We start from the raw sequence: 19,705 nt of genomic DNA, 5'->3' as shown, positions 1-19,705 counted from the left end.
TCCAACCATTTTGGAGAGCGATTTGGAACTATGCCTAAAGGGTTATAAAAATGTGTGTACCCTTTGACCCAGCAATACCCTTTTTAGGGCTATATCCCAAAGAGATCATAAAAATGGGAAAAAGACCCACATGTCCAAAAATATTTGTAGCAGCTCTTTCTGTGATGGCAAAGAATTGAAATTGAGGGGATGCCTATCAGTTGGGGAATGGCTAAACAAGTTGTGGTATATGAATGTAATGGAATACTATTGTTCTATTAGAAATGATGAACAGGCTGACTTCAGAAAACTCTAGAAAGACTTACATGGACTGATACTGAGTGAAGTGAGCAGAACCAGGAGAACATTGTACATAGTAATAGCCACATTGTGAGATGACTAACTTTGATAAATTTAGCCTTCTCAGTAATGCCAGGATCTAAGACATCTCCAGAAGTTTCATGATGGAAAATGCTATCCACATCCAGAGAAAGACCTATGGAGTTTGAATGTAGATCGAAGCACACTGTTTGATCTTATTTTTTTTCTTCTGTTTTGTTTTGTTTCCTCTTTCTTATGGTTCCTCCTGTTGGTTTTAATTCTTCTTCTTTTTTTTTTGTGAGGCAATTGAGGTTAAGTGACTTTCCCAGGGTCACACAGCTAGCAAGTGTCAAGTATCTAGTCTGAGAATGGATTTGAATGCAGGTCCCCCTGACTCCAGGGCCGGTGCTCTATCCTCTGCGCCACCTACCTGCCCCTCTAATTCTTTACAACATGACTAATGCAAAAATATGTTTAATAGGAATGTATATGTAGAGTCTATATCAGATTGCATGCTGTTTTGGGGAGAGAAGGGGAGAAAATTTAAAAATCAGAAGCTTATGGAAGTGAATGTTGAAAACTAAAAATAAATAAATTAATTTTAAAAATTAAATTATAAAAGAAATATTTCCCATTGTTCCCACCTCAGACCCTTTATTTTATTTAAGCTGGCCTCTTCATGGCTCCACACAAGCAATATTATGTTTCTTTTTTTCCTGAAGTATTTTTTCTTCTTCAAATACTCTGTCCTGCTCCTTCATTCAAAGCTCTCTAAATCATCTGTGCTTCAAGGCCACCTCAGACTTCTTGTGATCTGTCACCTGCACAAAGAGAGTATAAAAATATTTACCAGGGTTTGTTTCTTCTGTTTTTATAGCAAGTGGTACATCTTAATTTGGCAGAAGATTGCATGAATAAATTCAAACCAAACATAGAAAAGCTGTGCAAGACAGAGCAGGTACGTCTGAGTTCTCACTAGACTTCAGGACTGTTTCATCTTATAAATTCATGCCTATCTTTTTGGTGGACACAGAGAGTACATGTGGCTGGATCCCAGGAGGCCTCTTCATCCAGTGCCTGCTACTACAGTTAAAATTAATTGGGGATGACTTTGTGACTGTATTCCTATTCTTGGTATTGCTTTGTAACAGATCTCTGTTATTGGAGATAACCTGCCTCATGGGCTCAGGTTTTAATATTGCATTCTGCCATGTTCCATTTGCTTTGTTTGTTATTATTCCCTTATTATTGGTCTGTCTTTTTAACTATGGTTGCATTTTTCAGAGTCAGCTTATAGACAGTACCAAGTTTTTAAAAAGATAATACTACCTTTAAAACAGAATTTAAGAGTATTTACTTCTTTGCAGCAATTACACCATTACAATTTTGCCGGTATTTATTGATAGAATTCTTAGTTATAGAAATGAATTTTGGTGACAGATCAGTGACATTTTGTTTTAATCAAGGACCTGGCTCTTGGAACTGATGCAGATGGACAGAAGGTGAAGGATTCTATGCGAGTGCTTCTTCCAGTTTTACTCAACAAAAATCATGACAACTATGATAAAATCAGAGCTATCCTACTTTACATCTTCAGTATTAATGGTATTGAAAGTTTCATTTAATTTTACAATTTTCTTATGTAATGTTTAAATCCAAAGTGCAAACAGTAATTTAATGCATGTTAGATATAAAGGTTAGAAGGTCTCAAAGAGATTGTTAGTACATGGTTTACTGTCAGCCATCAGAGGAGCTTAGAAAACTCAAAGGCAAGTAAAGAAACAGCATGATATAATGTAAAAGCACTAGATTTGGAGTTGGTAGACTTGAAAGAAATTTAAAAAATGAGAGATTACCAGATAAATAAAGAATAAAAATTAGGATTAAACTGGAATAAATGTAATTTTGAGGGTTTGAAGAATCATTTCATTAAAAAGTCTAGTGTTTCATGGTCAAGAAGCACTTTTAGTTCACATTTTACTCTTTCATTTTGTTTTTTGAGCCTAGTCTCTCTGTCTTGCCCAGACTGGAAGCACAACAGCCACTCATAGGCCAGCTCCATTGCTGATTGTCACAGAAGCTGCTGGGGGCTCACTGGGGTCCTGGACTTACTGTGGACATCCTCACAGTGTGAGCCCAGCTGCAGCTCAGAGCTCCAGAGCTCAAGTGATGTAGCAGGAATGATAGGCGAGCCCTGCCACACCTGGCTTACCAATTAATGTTGTAGGACAGAGAAATTCACAGTAGGATGTAAGACATAACTCAATCCAACAAATATTTGTTGAGCACGTCAGATGTTCCAGAGCATTGCTGGACATTGTAAGGGGGGGTGGGGTGAGGGGAGGGGCTAGAAACATTAGTAAGACTCAGATCTTCTCTCAAAGAGCTTTCAGTCTAGTAGAGGAGAAAAGACAAGTTACAGGATCCAGTGTGCTATGGGGTTTTAGAAGAGGGAGTTAATTTATTTAAGGGAAATTCAGTGAAGCCTCCATAAAGGAGGTGGAATTTGAGCTGGGACTTGGAGATTGACTAGATTTTTGTAAGAAGGATATTGTGGGGGAGGTACATTCTAGATGAAGAGACAATAAGGTGACACAAGGTCCCTTTGAACTCTAGACCAATGATCCTGTAAATAAGCTTTTGTTGAGCACCTCTTGTGTGCAGAACACTGGTAGGCAGTGAAGGAAATGCAAAATTTAGATAAAGCATGAGTCCTGCCTTCATGGACTCAGTAGTCCAGTAGGAGCATGTTCACATGGCACATACACAAGGAACTGTAACATAAGATATAAATACATTAGAGTAGTGTAAAACAAAGTGTTGTATGAAGTACAAAGGAAGGACAGTCATAACTAACGAGGGTAACAAAAGGTTTTGTGGAAGAGTTGTTCCTTAAAGGAAGGATAGGAATTCAGCAGGGGAGGAGAGAACGTTCAAGCACAGGAAACATCATGAGCAAAAGATGAAGGCTTTATTATGAGAAAAGGGAGTCGTTTGGATGTAGTGGAAGGTGTGTGATGGAGAGTAAAGCTAGAAAGGAAGAGAGGTGCCAGATTGTGGAGGGCCTTTAATACCAGACTAGGGAGTTTCAGATTTACTTGGAAAGGCAATGAGGACTCACTGAAATTTTTGAGAAGAGTAGTGGGGTGACATCAGTCAATCATGTATTTATTAGGAACTTACTATGTGTGTATGTGCCAGGCACTATGCTGGGCACTAGGGGTGCACTGGGGTATAATGAATGAGACAAATCCTGCTCACAAAAGGAACTTGCATTCTAATAGTAGACACAAGGATAGATAGATGGATAGATAAAACATGTATGATTATACACAACAAATATAAAGAGAATAAATATAAATACCTGTTAGTTCAATACAAGGTAGTTTGAGAGGGAGGGCATTGTAAGTTGTGGGGATCAGGAAAGGCTTCATGTAGAAAGTGGTACTTGAGCTTTGCCTGGAAGGAAGGGAAGGATTAGATGAGGCATAGATGAGGAGAAACCACATCCCAGGTCTGTGCAAAGGCAGGCAAATGAGAGATGGAGTGTCTTGTGTGAGGAACAAAGAGAAGGTTGGTTTGGCCAGCTTGTAAAGTGCAGGATGGGAGCAAGGTACAGCGAGGTTGGAAAAACATTAGGGCAAAGTAGGAAGGACTTTAAAAGTAAATTGATTCTCAAAGAAATAGGAAGCCACTAGAGTTTATTGGATAAGTGACCCTGGGCAAATCATTTAACAATTTCAGTGCTCAGATAACTCTCTAACAATGAGTTGCAGAACTCTTGTTGATCTGCATTGTAGGGGGTGGGTGTTACAAAGGTGAAATAGATGGGACTTGGCAAGAGATTGGATATAAGGGGTGTATGTGAAAGAGAGTGAGGAGTCCAGGATGACATCTGGATTGTGAGCCTTGCTAACTGAGAGGCTGATGGTACCCTCAACAGTAATAGGGAAGTTAGGAAGAGGGAGAATTTGGGGTAAAAAAAGTACTGAGTTCAGTTTTAGACATTTTGAGTTTAAGACCCAGTTCAAGATACCCAGTAGGGAGTTGGAAATGTGAGTCTTGAGGTCATCAGCGAGATTAGGGCTGGATAAATAGATTTAAAAATCATCAGCATAGAGACAGTAATTGAATCCATGGATGCTGATGAGATCATCAAGTGAAATAGTAGAGAGGGAGAAGAGAAGAGGGCCCAGGTCAGAAACCTGAGGGACACCTTTAGTTAGAGAGCATGAGCTGGAAGAAGATCTAGCAAAGGAGACTGAGAAGTTCAGAGGGAAGAGAAGAGGCTGTTCTTAAGGAGTTAGGATGAGCTAGCAAAGGAGACAGAAGAAGGCTGGAGACAGGTAGAAGAACTAGGAGAATATTAAGTCTCATAAGTTAGAATCTGAAAGTGTATTCATAAAGAGACAATGGTCATCAAGAAACATTAGTCTTGGAATAAGACCTTTGGATTTGACATTAGGTCAGTGGTGATCTTCAGAAGTGTAACTTAAGTGGGGCCAAGGAGTGGAAGAGCTGGAAGCATCAGGGACTCCTGGTTTGGGGGGTTTGTTTGTTTTTAGTTTGGTAACGAAGGGGAGGATAGAGAAAGGGTTAGTTGGATGAGCTAGAAAGGTAAGGATGATACTTTTTTTTTTAGAATTTGAAAGACCTCAACATGTTTGTAGGTAGATAAAAAGGAATAATTGGAAATTAGACTTCATTCACAGTTTTCTTTTTTGCAAGGAACTACACAAGAAAATTTGGACAAATTGGTTCAGAATGTAAAGATAGAAAATGACAGTGACATGATCCGTAACTGGAGTTACCTGGGTGTTCCTGTTGTCCCTCAAGTAAGAAATAGTACATTTTATATATACTGTGCGTGTATGTACTAAATATGTATTGTTTGTTTTAATCTGTTACATGTTCTGATGGTTAACATAATTCTAAAACTTGGTTGCTTGGTTATTTTTCCCTAATTTTTACAGTAATTGTAATTTCCAGGGGGTTTATAATGTATGGCTTTTGTTGTTATATTTTTTATTATCCTTTTAATTCATAGAAGCTGTCTTTCTAATGATGTTTATGGTTCTGAATATAATATAACACAGAAACTGAGTCTCTTTTTTTTTCTTTAGAGATTTAAATTTTTATAAACAACATAGTGGGTTATTTAGTACATCTGCACTCTTTCCATCAAAATCCACTGCACTTTATCTTAGGTAAACATTTACTGAATGAAGCATTGTCTCTGTTTTGCAGATGGAGACACTAAAGCCCACAGAAATGGAGTGGCTGCCAGGCAAGGCTCACTTACATGCCTGGGACTTGGGACCGGGCCCCCACTTTCTAGATGCTATTCTTCCTACTCTGTCAGGCAGAGAGGCTCTGGGGACTGTGCCCATTGCTGTAGTGAGGAAAAGATACCTATGAGACCAGGCAAGGCAAAGATTGCGTACCCGGATGGCTGATGCTGGGCAGTCTTTCTGACAGACTTTATCAGAGGCTTTTACAAGCCCAGGGATTCTCCTGCCTACTCTGTCAGGGCAATTGAAGGTGGCATGGCAGGGAGTGTCATTTAAAGAATGTTAGATTTGTAGTCAGAATATCTCAGTGTGAATCCTGGTGTTTATACTTTGAAATTGCTTCTCTGGGGTCATTTTCTTCATCTGTAGAATGAGAGAGTTAGAGTAGATGCTGTCTAAGTTCCCTTTCAGCTTCAAAGTCCTAGGACACTTTAAATGAATGAGAGAAGCAAGTGTTTTGTTTTAGCAGTAAGACTTTCAACATTAAAGCACAAAATATGTGGTTATAGTGGAAAAGGAACTGGCTTTGGAGAATTTGGCTTCCAGCACTTCGAATTAGCTTTTGACTTAGAACCAGTCGCTTAATTTCTCTGGGCCTCAGTTTCCTCATCTGTAATATTGGGCTGAGAATAATGTCCACATAAGAAGCAGCCAAGAATAGTTGGAAAAGCCCTGGTCAGAAAGCCCGAGCTATATTCCCAGCTCTGTCACTGGTTAGCAGCATGACTCTGGGTGACTTACTTAATGTCCCAGAACCTCAGGTCTTTTCATCTGTAAAGTGAGCCACAGAGAGCAGATGGAGCTGGCAAGGCTAGACCTCAGAGGCTGTAGTCCAGCCCCCTTGTTTTTCATTGGAGGAAATTAAGTTGAAGTGAGATACCTGTTCTGCCTCCTTTACAGAATCACTGAATCTTGGAGTTAAAAGAAGGCAGGTAGTCCAGCCTTCTCATTCCACGAATGAGGCAACAGCAAGTTGCCTACTGAAAGTCAAACACAGTTAATTAGATCTTCAACAAAGATTTTCTGGTTAATCTTAAATTAGCCTGAAAATTTTCTTAATCATAAAATCTGGTTAGTCAAGTGTTGTAGATAAAATACTCCTTCTGTTTTGAAATACTATCAGTAACCCTCACGCATAGATCCTATTTAAAGGAATGCAGGCCATCACTAGCCCTCAGAGCACAGCATGTGTTGATCAAAATATAGCCTAAAAGATACATTGTGTTGCATTAATGTGACTTAAGCCCAGGCTGTTTCTTGCAGTATTCATATAAACTGAATAAATAATTGAGCATGAACTATAAATTGTCAGCTACCTTGAATTTGGATTTAGTGTATTATCCCAAGAATGCTGTCTTATAGCAATAACAGCAGAAACCAAAAGAAGTTATCCATTATTCCTACTTTAAGAAGAATTTGAAATGTTCTGTAAGCTGTAATTAATCACAGTCAGAGCAGGATGACTCCTTCTGGCATCCCATTGTATTGTGAAGTACTGGTTGTGAGAATAGTGTTTGCATGTGTATTTTTTATACAAATTCAACTTAGTATGTGAGTATCAAATGCTTTGTATCAGCTATAAAACAGTATGTGGCAGCTGGGTGACACAACGAATAGAGCACGAGGCTTGGAGTCAGGAAGACCTGAGTTCAGATCTGCCTTTAGACACTTACTAGCTGTGTCACTTAAGTCTCTTAACCTCTGTTGGCTTCAACTTTCCCATCTGTAGATTGGGGATAATAATAGCTCCTACTACCCAGTATTGTTGTGAGGATCAAATGACATCATAATAGTAAAGCACTTATTGAATGAATAGTAAACAGTTATAAGACAGAATTGCAGCACAGTATCTGCTTCAAATTAACATATTCATTTTGAAAAGGTATACCAGGAGAGTATCACTCAAAATTCCTGAGTTTTTAAATTTTCTTCTCTTTCTACTAGTCTCAACAGGGCAAACCATTGAGAAAGGATCGCTCTGGAGAAGAAACCTTTCAGCTCTCTCGGTGGACACCTCTTATCAAAGATGTTATGGAGGTAATATAACAAGTCCTTTTACTTTGAAGTGCCCTTCTGTGGGTCACACTTAGTCCTGTTTATGTTTACTGTCAGCATGGTGCTGTAAGCCAGGCCTGACCCAGGCCAGTCTTGTGATTCAGGTTTGGAACTGAAGCAAAATAAGAAACATATAGACCATCTAACAGTGTAGAAAAGCATGGAAAGGAGAGTCAGCACTGATTCAGGTAGGCGTGACCCTCTTTGTATTTGATACAGAAATGCATCTGGTCAGCAGAGTATGTGGGGTCAGATGGATGTGGTGACTCACATGAAAGTGAGATATCTGACAAGTCTGAGGGGCACCCAGTCTTCTTTGGCTGTCCTTTTTATGTCCTAGGCAACCAGGAAGCCACTTTCGTGGCTTAAGCTTTAGCCCTATCAGCCAATTGAGTCTTTAGAGACAGGTCTGCTACCTTTTAGGCAAAAAACTAGCCCAGCCTATGTGACAGAAACCCTACTAGATATTGCCTCTACATACGAAGGCATAACTCAGACTCAAGGAGTTTCTTCAGTTCTCGAGGGATCATAGAATTGAGGGAGTCATTCTTGCCCCAGGTATAGGGCAAGTATATTTTGGGGATTGAAGGAGGCCTCCTTAGAAATGGTTGGGGGGAGGGGGTTTGTTGTTGTTTATTTTTTGGAGACCTGTGGCATAAATTTATGCCACTGTCTGAAAAAAACTTTAATATATTAATGGAAAACAATGTATCAAGTTTAAAGCTGTTTAAAATATTCATTGTAATATTGAACTTTTAGAGAGAAAGGGTGCCTGGATATGTTCCCCAACTCTATTTTCCCATGGAAAATGTTCCTAGTAGAACCCTGACTGTTATGTAAGATATAAATCTGTATGTAAATATGAGCTACTAGGAACTTGGTTCCCTCAGACCTCTCTGCTCAGTAATCAAAGATCCCATAATAGCAGACACTCCTCTACCTAAGAATATTTCTCCAGGAATACTCAGCTTCTAAAAGATACATGGTACCTTTAGTAAGGTCATAGTCCTATTCCTGATGATTGATCATGCATTACTAGTGATAGAAGCTAGCTTCTTCCCCTAAGATCTATGTAGCTGGTAAATAATGATACTCTGTTAGTACGATTAGGAATGGAAATAGAGATTTGGGAGTTGGTGGCATGGAGATGATAAGTGGATAACATTGCCAAGTGAGAAAGTGTAGAGAGAGGAGAAGAGGGTGAGGACTCATAGAAGCCATGAGAGGGGAGAGGGTCAGGCAAGAATGGGTGATCATTGGTATTAAATCCTACAGAGAGGTAAATTGTCTTGTGTGGTAGGAGGTCATTGTGATTTTGTTAAAAGTAATTTCAGTTGAGAAGGAAGAACCAAGTCAAATTTCAAGGGTTTAAGTACGGGAAGAGTTCAGGATTTAGTCAGAAGACTTGGGTTTGAATCCTGGCTCTCTTACTTACTACAAGAAGGCCTTTGGCAAGCCCCTTAACCTCTGTGGGCCTCAGTTTCCTCTTCTACAAAAAAAATCAGTGGTTGAATTAGATGACTTGTAAGGTCCTTCCAACTATAAATCTAATATAGTATGAATTCATGGGTGATGACAGCAGCTATAGCTTTAAATTTCTAGAAATTGCAGTGAGAAGGGAAAAGAAAGAGAATGATAACCTGAGGGGATGGCAATCAAAAGTTTTGGATGTTGTTGGGTTTCTGTTTTGTCTTTAACACAGAAGGTGAGGGAGAGGGCAGAAGGGTTGAAGCCAGGACAGAGGAAAAAGGCAAAAGAGAAGTTGCAGTGAGGAGTGAGAAGGGAAGATGAGTTTTCATATAGGGTGGTCCCAGAGAAGGAAAGGGATCAGATCAAAGACCTGGCTGGAGGAGTTAGATTAAGCAAAGAGGAGGGGCCACTTGCTCTTGGAGTTCCACTGCATATGGGAAAAAGAAGATTAAAAAAATAGATAAAAATAAAGTTCTTGAGGTGTGATCAGGGAAGGTTTGAAGGAGTTCGTTTTGGATGGCCTTGAACTTTTTTGTCAACTAGGAGGCAGAATCATCTGCTAAGAGAGAAGTTAGGGATTTGAGGAGAGAGAGATATAATAACCACAGATAAATAAGAAAGTCAGTAAAAGATGATGCACTTAATCCTGTAAAATGTCCGTCCTGAGCTCACTCATTTCTCTTTCTCTTTACCTCAAAACCTCTCTGACTTTACTGAGTTTCTTTGTGTTCCCTCTGAGTCTCAGAAGATGAACTGTCATTTTTCCTCACCAAGGCCTTCTGCTTATTCCCTCTATTCCCTTCTGTCTCATTTGGTACCTCATTCACAGAATTTCAAGGGTTGGGATTTCAGAAATCATCCAATCCATCTTCTACCTTAATAGAAATCTCATGACATCTCTAATATCTAGTGATGGGGTAGGGAGAGTTGGGAGGGAGAGAGCTTATTACTTCATAAGACAGCACATCGGATAGCTCATTGTTGGAAAGTTTTTCCTTGTGTGCACCCAAAATCCACACTTCTGCAGCTTTGCTCCATTGCTCAAACTTCTGCTCTCTGGGGCCTGCCCAAAACAAATCTCATTTGTCTTCATGTGACAGCCTTTCAGATATTGAAACAGCTTTAGTGTTTCTGCTACGTCTTTGCTTCTCTAGGCTAAACATTCCAGATTATTTCAGCCAATCCTCTTACAGTATCGTCTACCAGTTTTCTCACCATCCCCTTTGCCTTTAATGTTTATCGACCTCTTGGCCCAGCTGAGGCACACTTAGAATCACTTCATGGTGAGTTTGTAAAACCAATTGTGCTTAACAGTGATATTTGTAACAATAGGATTGTTTCTGAAGGGAAATATGAGAACTTGTTTGAAATTCTTAATGATATTAGCTTTTTTCTCCATAGGATGCCATTGATAACAGGCTAGAGTCAAAGGAATGGCCTTATTGTTCTCAGTGCCCTGCAGTGTGGAATGGCTCAGGAGCTGTAAGGTAAACAGACTGTGCAGATGCAGAAGCAAAAATGAAATGTCCAAAAATGCACTTTTAAAAAAAGGCACACAAGAACTCTGATGATTTAATATGCAATGTTCCTTGTAAAGGAACCACTATAAATAATGTTTAAATGGATCATTTTCAGTAACCGGAAATTTTATTTGATGAAAAATTTTTTAGCTGTTTTGTTTTGAGGAATTTAACTCTCAGTCAGAGAGTATAAGCCTTACCTACTATAAGGTTGCTTTCCAGTGTGTCATTGGTCATAGAAAAATCATTTTTTAAAATGAAAAGTAATTGTTACCATGTACATTATCTGCTTTTTCTTATAAAGTAACAACCATGGTGATATGTTTTTTGCATCTTTTGTGTAAAAACAAAGGTGAGTTCAATTTCTTGTTTGACCTTTTCAGAATCTATTTCTGCTCTTTATTTTCCTCCCCAGTACTTTAGGGTGGCAGGTGGAATTAGCATTATGATATTAAAGATTAGACCCCCAAATTGGAAAAACTTGATCATAAAGCCTTGTTATTAGAAATGACCTTAGAAGCTCTTTTATCCAACCTCCTTTCCAGTTCAGTAATCTCTTCTCCAAATCCAATCCCTTCTACATCATTAAGGTATAAATCCACCCCCATCTTGAAAGCCTTGAAAAATGTATTGTTTAAAATAGCCAGCTAGTTTTTATGTAGTGCTTTAAAGTTTGCAAAGTGTGAGGTAGGTGCTGTTTTATACCCTCATTTTACAGATGTGGTTTAGGCCATTGGCCAAGGCAGTTTACTGGGTTGTGGCCACTGCAACAGGCCTCAGATCCATGGGTGAGTTAGGGTATGTGTGTCCCAAGCATGTGAAGACTTCCCCGGTGGAATGGGCAGATGAGATCAATTTGTTCCAGTTACCACGGAGGCGGCTTAAGCAGGTGTTGTGGAGCAGTTAGAGCTTAGTCAGACATAGACGATGCCAAGGTCATCCACTGCATCCTGGGCCATCACCAACTATTCTGACTTTTATCTTACCCACTGGACTTTGATGACTCTGGCAGAGAGAGTGAGGCTGATGACTTTGTGCAACTCTGCCTCACTTAAATCCAATTCACGTGCAAGTCAAAACATCACTACGTGACGTCATTGCTTCTCTTTGAAAATGAAGGACAAAGAAAAACAACAATCCATGAGGGAACTGAAACTGAGACTTGCCCAGAGTCACACTGCTAGTTATTGTCTGAGCCTGGATTAGAACTCAGGCCTTCCAGTCCAATACTACGTTATCCACTTCACTACCTAGCTGCCAGTTTAAAATTTATATAATACCTTCCTCCTAAGGAAACCTAACTAAAAGGAATGAATGAAAGAACAGGCCTTTATTAAGTATTTACTATATGCTAAGCATTTATGCTAAGTCCTGGGGATGCAGATAGAAATGGGGACAGTCGCCACTCTTAAGGGTCCCATGTTTTTATGTGCACATAGGAAGGTGCACAGCTGCAGAGTGAATGGCACGGCCTGAAGGTCCTTAGGCCTTACCCTCTGCCCTGTCACTACACCCCAAGGCTAGCCAGGCCTCACCATCTGCCTTCTGACTGTGCCCTCAGATCCAGAGGTGTCGTCCTCTCCCTGCCACTGTGCCCTCCAGGCCATTACTGCTAAATTAGTTGTCCCTCATAGGTAAAAGTTGTCTGGTTTTATAGGCAAAAGATCTGAGGCACACAGAGATTTAAGTAAGTTGTTCAAACTGAGAGGGACAAAGATGAAACTTTCTGAGTCATAGAATCCAAGATTTAGAAGAATCCTCAGAATCCGCCCATTATCCAGCCTATAGCCCCTCAACAGCTCCCTGGCTTCTTCCCTTTTTTTAGGCAATTAGGGTTAAGTGACTTGCCCAGGGTCACACAGCTAGTGAATGTCAAGTGTTTGGTCTGAGTCTGAGTCCGGATTTGAACTCAGGTCCTCCTGACTTCAGGGCCAGTGCTCTATCCACTGTGCCACCTAGCTGGTCCGTCCATCCCGTCTCCCTGCTCCCCCCACCCCCGGCCTCTTCTTAAAGCCTTTATGTACAGGAAAACTTCCCATCACTTTTCCCCATTTGGGGATAGCTCTAATTTTTAGGAAATTGCTGAAAATTCCCTTTCTGAAAATTCTGTTAATTGTTTACATTTTGCTTTTTAGGACCAGATAGAATAAGCCTCCTCTTTTTTCCATAGGACAGCTCCTTTAAGACTAGATGGTAATTATCCTGTCCCATCTCCAGGCTAAAGATCCTAGGTCCTTTAACCTACATTCATACGGCACAGTCTGCAATCCCTTTATTAAGATTGTTCCCTGTCCTCTATACAAACTCCACCTTATCAGTGTCCTTCCTAAAATGTAACTCCCAGAGCTGAAAACAATATTCTGAATGCCTGACGCAGGCAGAGTAACACAAGCCATCACCTCCCCTCTTCTGGGCAGTGCTCCCCTCTTAATGCAGCCTGCGAGAGCTCACTCTTTTCTCACACTAAACAGATAGTCCAGTAAACCTCTGAGATATTTGCCACAGAAAGTGTTGTCTGAATGCCTTCCTCACTGTGTTCTTGTAAGTTGATTTTTTTTTTTAGCTGAAGTGCAGTATTTTGTATTTATTCCTACTACATTTCATCTTATTAAACTCGACCTATCCTTGTAGCCTGGCAAGATATTGGATCCAAACTGTTACCCATTGTGTGCTCTCTCCTTCCCAGCTTCCTGCCATCTGCACGTTTTATAAGCCTCATATCTAGGCCTTTGTTGTTAGATGAGGAGATGTGAGTTCTTGTGACCCAGAAAAAACCGTAGCTAGAATTCCCCATCTTTCTAAGTAGGTTATCTATAATACACTTATTTTTGACAAAATAATGAACAATTGGTATAATATGTGAGTGTATACTAGGCCTTGAAATGTGTAGAGCAGAATAGCTTTGGAACTACAATACAGCTTTGTTTTTTCTTTCAGCGCTCGTCAGAAACCCAGAACTAATTACTTAGAAGATCGAAAGAATGGCTCAAAGCTGATAGTCTTTGTGATAGGAGGAATTACATACTCTGAGATGCGCTGCGCTTATGAAGTTTCTCAGGCACACAAATCTTGTGAAGTTGTTATTGGTGAGGCTTTTTTCTTTTAAGTGAGTTACTATTATGGAAAAGCAGAAATTGGTTTGAAATGCATCTTGTTTGGGACTCTTAGCAGTGAAATCCTGGCTGTGGATCTTCTTGAGTTGTAGACAGTTAATAGGATCATTGATTAGGAGTTGGAAGGGTCTTTGGAGTCCATTGAGTCCAGCCAACTCATATTGAGGATTAGAACTGAGGCACAGAGATATGAAGTGATTTGCCCACAGTAACACTGCTAGTAAGTGTCTGAGTCAGGATTTGAACTCAGTCCTAATTTCAGGTCTAGCACTTTATCCACCACTCCACCCGAGGGCCAGTTTCTCCTGTTTTTGACCTGGAAAACATTCCAGGTTTGGTTTTGTCCTTTTCCACTGACTGTGTATCCATTTTATTATCCATGTTAGTAAGAAGTCATTTTGGTTGCATAAGCAAATTGTTATCTAGCAAATCATGGAATTGATGCTCCATACTTTGGAAATCTTATTTGAGGCTGTGGACCTGCTACTGATATAAATTGAGCAAAATTTGGCTTAAGTAATTTAACTGAATACCCATCTGAAAAGAAGTAATGGAATAGTAGGGAAACCTCACTGCCTTCTGTGTTTGGCTAGGCTTCACCATGCTGACAGATCTTGAGGTATATATCTGTACTGCAGTGCACAGTGAGAGGGAAGGTTCTGAAAGCTGTGGGTAGTGACTGAATCCCATTGCCCCGCAAGATGATTTTCAGGCCTGGCCCTCCAGTGTTGAGGTTCTTTGTTCTGTTAGGACATGACTGTTAGTCAACCTTTGGACTTCAGGAAATAGTACCACATGAAATGACACAGTCCTTGACCCAGGAAGGGACAACATTTACACTGATAATTATTAGCAATCCTTGGAAGAAAGACAATTTTTTTTTATATTAGGATAGAGGCAAATTTAGAACGGTAGGATATAGAGAATTTGTAATTGTTAAATTATCCAGGATTCTTTTGGGCCTCAGATGGAAGTCTCAAATCTCAGAATAACTTTGAAAAGGCAGCCAAAAGGATAACTGCTGATTTCTTAAAAATGATTCCTTTTTTTTCTCACCAGGGTCTACTCATATTTTGACACCCAGAAAGCTGTTGGACGATATAAAGATGTTGAGCAAACCCAAGGATAAAGTCTCCTTTATTAAGGAGGAATGAAATTTTATGCTTGAGGAATCTCATATATACCTTCAACTAAAATATACTAAGGAAACATTTCTGTCATATAATTTAAACTATGTAAATATATGTATTCAGTAACTTTCCAAGACTGTTTCTTAGGGGCTTTTAAAATAATTTAAATATTGCTGCTCTTTAGGTATAGAGATCAGATAAGGTATAGAAATGCTTTCTAAAATGGAAAACTTTTCATCCTTGAAATAATGTTGGACTTGACAGTGAATTTTCACAACCACCTGTGTATAGGCTAATGACTTGATAAGAGTAATCTATGCTGAAATTTAGTTTTTGAAGGGAAAGGAATAAGATTTTAAAAGGCCTAGATAATAAGAAGTTGGAGAGGTTATGCTGTAAATTTGTGTGGTAATATGATTTCCTGTAAATTCAGTTTTCTTATTTGACAAAAATTTGGAGTAAAATTAATCAGTGAAATCAGTTTGTAGGAAAAAAATCTCACAGTTGTCTGGAAAATACTGAGGTTAATAAGTTGTACACAATTTTGAAATCATGTATGTTTAAGTTGGAAAGGGAAGGAGAAAATGATCATGGAAAGAGATGATAAAATAAACCTTTACTTTGAAATATGGTATCTTTGTGTATCAATTACTTTTGGATTAAAATCGGGTTAACTACATTATCAGTTGTCTCTTAAAGCTAATTGACTAAAAATGAAATTCTCTAAAAACTTAAAAATGTTCAAGTTTGTACACAAGTGTATTGTCCTAAGTAAGTTATCTATAACACACTTATTTGATCTGCTTACTATTCTGCAGAGACTAATATCAGTGCTAGCATCAAGAGTAACTTTATAGGAAAAAGCGTCCTGTGCTAAAGAAAACATGGCATTTTCTCAAATATCTCACTATTTACTTTGTGACTATCCTAATCTCTAACCAACTTATAAAATTAAAGAGCAAACCAGCGATCTGCTCAATAGAAAAACCCTCTTGATGTTTATAGCTATCTCCTTAACCTCTTTTATTTATGTCAACAGTTTCTCCTCATTTTCTCTTCTGCATATCATTTTAAAGATTTCTACCCATTGTCTCAAATTTACTTATTCTTTAGCAGTTGATCAAATGAAATAAAAATGTTGAGTATTTCCTAACCTTTAAAAAATAAAGTCCTTATTACCTTATTCATTGCATTTGGTAGTTTTCAGTTCTCTCCTAGAACAAAAAAGTAGCCATAACTTAACCTTATGTATCGTCCACTTGCAATTTATTGCAGCACAATTTAAAAAAAATTTTTTTTTTATCTGTTAGGCAGTTGCGGTTAAGTGACTTGCCCAGGTCACACAGCTAGTAAGTGTCAAGTGTTTAGTCTAAGACTGGATTTGAACTGAGGGCCTCTTGACTTCAGGGCCAGTGCTGTAGCCACTGTGCCACCTAGCTGCCCCACAGCACGATTTTTGATAGTAAAATTTGGTGTGAGTTGTTTTAATTTCTGTTGCATGAGGAAAGAAATATTGTCAAGAAAATCTGTAACCATCATTTGGAAAGACTTGATATTCCACATTATTTTCTCAAATATCTCACTATTTACTTTGGGAAGGAAGGAAGGATGGGAAAAAAGAAGAAAGGAAGGAGGGAGGGAAGGAAGATGTCTCTCCCTTGCAGGCAGGAAGGTCCCCAACGAGTGGAAAGACAGCCCAGGAGAGAGGTTCAGGATAGAAAGGCATCTCTCAGGCCTTCTGCAGGCAAGAAGAGGGAGGAGTAGGAGACAAGGTATGCTTTTTGTGGCCCAACAAAATTTCTGAAGTTGGCTTTGCACCCCAGTCTTCGCAACTCCACATCTAGCACTGTCCACAGCACCACCTAGTGTCTGCTGTCGTTACTTCATGAGGCAACCCTTCCTATTATCAGAAAATTCTCATTTTTCCTTGTTACATTCCTCCAGCTAGTTAAAGAAAATTGTTTCTGTTCCCCAACCCTCATATTGCATAAGTATGTTTTCCAGGGGAAGTACTTCTGTTTCCCCAGACTCACGTATCACAAAAATTTGAGTCCTGGTCAGCATCCTCTGGACATACTGTAGCTTGACAGTGCCCCTCCTTAAATACAGCATGTGCAGAACTGACCAGCTTTCCAGTGTGGTGTGGATGGGGAAGCTTACAGCAGAGCTGTGACTGTACAGTGAGGCACCGAGGTTGCGCAGTGGATAAAGCACGGGGCCTGGAATCAGGACAGACCTGAGTTCAAATCTAGCCTCAAACATCAGCTGTGTGACCCTGAGCAAGTCACTTAACCTCAGTTTGTTTCAGTTTTCAACTGTAAAATGGAGAAAATAAGAGCCTCTACCTACCAGACTGGTTGTGAGGATCAAATGAGATAATACTTGTAAAGTGCTTGGCATCATGCCCAGCATGGAGTACGCACTATATAAATGTTAATTCTCTTCCCTATCACTGCCCTTGTCCCAGACACTGTACTTCTATAGTAGAATGAATACGCATTTGAACCTCAGATCCTCCATTTGCTAGGTGCCTATCAACAAGTTATCTCTGAGCCTCAGTTTCCCCACTTATAAAATTGAGTCAATACTTGCACTGAGGGTTGTGAGGAAAATGTTTTGTAATCTCTCAAATGTTCTAAAGTGTTGCAGGCCACCTTAAGAAAGAATTAGCTTTTTGGGGCAGCTGTACCACACTTGAAATATTGAGCCTGCAGCCAGCTTCATACAGCATACCATTTAGACAGGTCTTCATCCTGTATTTGTACAAATGATTTTTTTACCTTTATGCAGAAATTCTTCCTTGACACTATTAAATTTCATATTAGTAGGTTTGGCCCATCTAATAAATAAGCATACTTTAAGCATCTATGTGCCAGGCATAGTGCCAGGGGCACAGGGATACAAAGACAGAAAACAGACACTGGCCTCAAGTAGCTTACACTCTAAAAGGGGACACAATATGGGCGTGTGCACACACACACATTGACAAAGTAACCTTGGGGGGAGGGGGGAGGCAATCCAGCCTCTTGGGAGCCTTTTGGATCCTTGATTCTATCACTTAATGTATTACATATTCATGTGATTTATTACATATTCCCACTTAGTTTAATATCATCTGTAAATGTAATAAGCATATCTTCAAGTTATTGATGAGAGTGTCAGACAAAACAGAACCGAGGATAGAACTCTGTGGTGGGGCATGCTACTGGTGAAACCACCTTCCAGGCTGACATTTATCCATTCAACATTTTGGATGTATGTATGATGGTCCCACCAATTATCAATCCATTATCCTCCAGCTGAGGATATATGTATAGTGGCTAGAGAACTGGCTTTGGAGCCACAAAAACCTGGGTTCAAGTCCTCCTTCTGAAGGGGACATACTGGCTGTGTGACCCCATTCCCATTCAATAAATTCTCATGGCTCCCTACTACCTCCAGGATCAAACTTAAGCTCAAGTTTAAACCCTCACCAAGATCTTTGGGACAGTGTGTATAAAATCCTCTGTTTGGCATTTAAAGCCCTTCCCACCTTTCCAGGCTTCTTATTCCCATGCATGTACTCTTCCATCCAGCTATACTCCACCTCCCAACTCCACATGTTTTCTCTGGCTGTCCCACATGCTTGCAATGCTCTCTCTCATCTCTACCTCCTGGCCTCCCTGGCTTCAGCTCAAATCCCACCTCTGTGGGAAACTTTTCCTAATAACCTACCCTCCCCACCCCTACCCCCACCCTACAATAGTGCTTGAAAGGTCCCAAAAGACCAAGAAATTCCAAATTCAACCTTTAGCGTACTGGCTCCTTAATAGGAAATGTCCTTAACCACTCACTGATTAGGGAAGGAAAACTATCCTTATCACAGGATTGCACTGTACCTAAAGGACTAAATCCATTATTAGGGTGGAGGGAGTGGGTGAGAAAGGGAGATCTGGGCCATGCCAACCCTGCTAACGCCACAAAGTTTTCAGGGACCACATGTCTAAGGGCAATGGAGAGTATTTTTTCAGCATTCTCCCCCAAATATCTTTTTTTTTGTTGTTCGGGAGGAGTCTAAAGAGCTCTGGAGTGCCTTTTGTTTCTGTATTATTCAAGAATACCTGTAAGTTCTTTGCATCTTATGCATTTTCTGAAGAGGATAAAATACTTTTTCCATATCTGATACCCATTTGTGCATTGAATGCCTTTGTAAGAGTTAGGGACCCTGTTATCCACACATGGGGAAAACTAGACATGAGTTATATATACCCTAGCTTAACTCAGGTGATTTCCAAAAGTTTTACTCTCATGTGGGCACCTTGAACCAGACAGAGAACATGAAGCTCTTGGGTGTCAGCCCCTAGATTCAGATCCGTGTCCATGTGAACTCAGAATCCTTGGAGGCCCTGCAGCTAAAGGGTACACAAGGAAGGGTTCCGTGGGGATGAGAGAACAGTTAAGAGAAAATCACTATGATGTAAACACAAAAGACAAAAATAAAACTTAAAAAAAAACTCCATATAATCTAACTCCCTCATCTTACAAATGAGGAAAATGAGGAGAAACAAAGTGATGTCTGAGATGGCACGGATAGTTACATACTCCAGTGGGTTGTTGTGAGGGAAGTGTCTTGTAAACATTAAAGTGCCATATCAATGTGAAGTATCATCATTTCCCACCTGGCTGCACTTCCAGATTTATCATGCCCTCCACTATCTCATCACCATACAAGACCACATCAACCCTGAAACTCATGCCTCCTTAGTTAGTACTCCTGCCTCTGGGGCTCTTTCTTCCTCTCGTTGGAGAGAGCGGACCCTGAGCAGTGGAGACTCCCTCCCTGACCC

At 39.9% G+C, this 19,705-nt stretch overlaps 1 protein-coding gene across 1 annotated transcript in view; it reads left to right on the top strand.

The window, feature by feature from the left end:
* STXBP3 (syntaxin binding protein 3) overlaps nt 1-15,506 on the top strand; it is a 62,451-nt gene extending 46,945 nt beyond the window's left edge. Inside the window, exons 13-19 of the mRNA XM_021000515.2 lie at nt 1,178-1,258; nt 1,767-1,905; nt 5,029-5,135; nt 7,536-7,628; nt 10,518-10,603; nt 13,574-13,722; nt 14,809-15,506. Coding sequence (XP_020856174.1) covers nt 1,178-1,258; nt 1,767-1,905; nt 5,029-5,135; nt 7,536-7,628; nt 10,518-10,603; nt 13,574-13,722; nt 14,809-14,903 — 750 coding nt within the window. The 3' untranslated portion in view covers nt 14,904-15,506. The remainder of the gene's footprint in view (nt 1-1,177; nt 1,259-1,766; nt 1,906-5,028; nt 5,136-7,535; nt 7,629-10,517; nt 10,604-13,573; nt 13,723-14,808) is intronic.
* Nucleotides 15,507-19,705: the final 4,199 nt, after the last annotated feature.

Source organism: Phascolarctos cinereus, unplaced genomic scaffold (genome assembly GCF_003287225.1).
Source record: "Phascolarctos cinereus isolate Bilbo 61053 unplaced genomic scaffold, phaCin_HiC Scaffold_5;HRSCAF=322, whole genome shotgun sequence".
Taxonomy (NCBI): domain Eukaryota; kingdom Metazoa; phylum Chordata; class Mammalia; order Diprotodontia; family Phascolarctidae; genus Phascolarctos; species Phascolarctos cinereus.
Note: the sequence above shows the minus strand (reverse complement) of the source record. Positions and strands in the feature narration are given on the sequence as shown.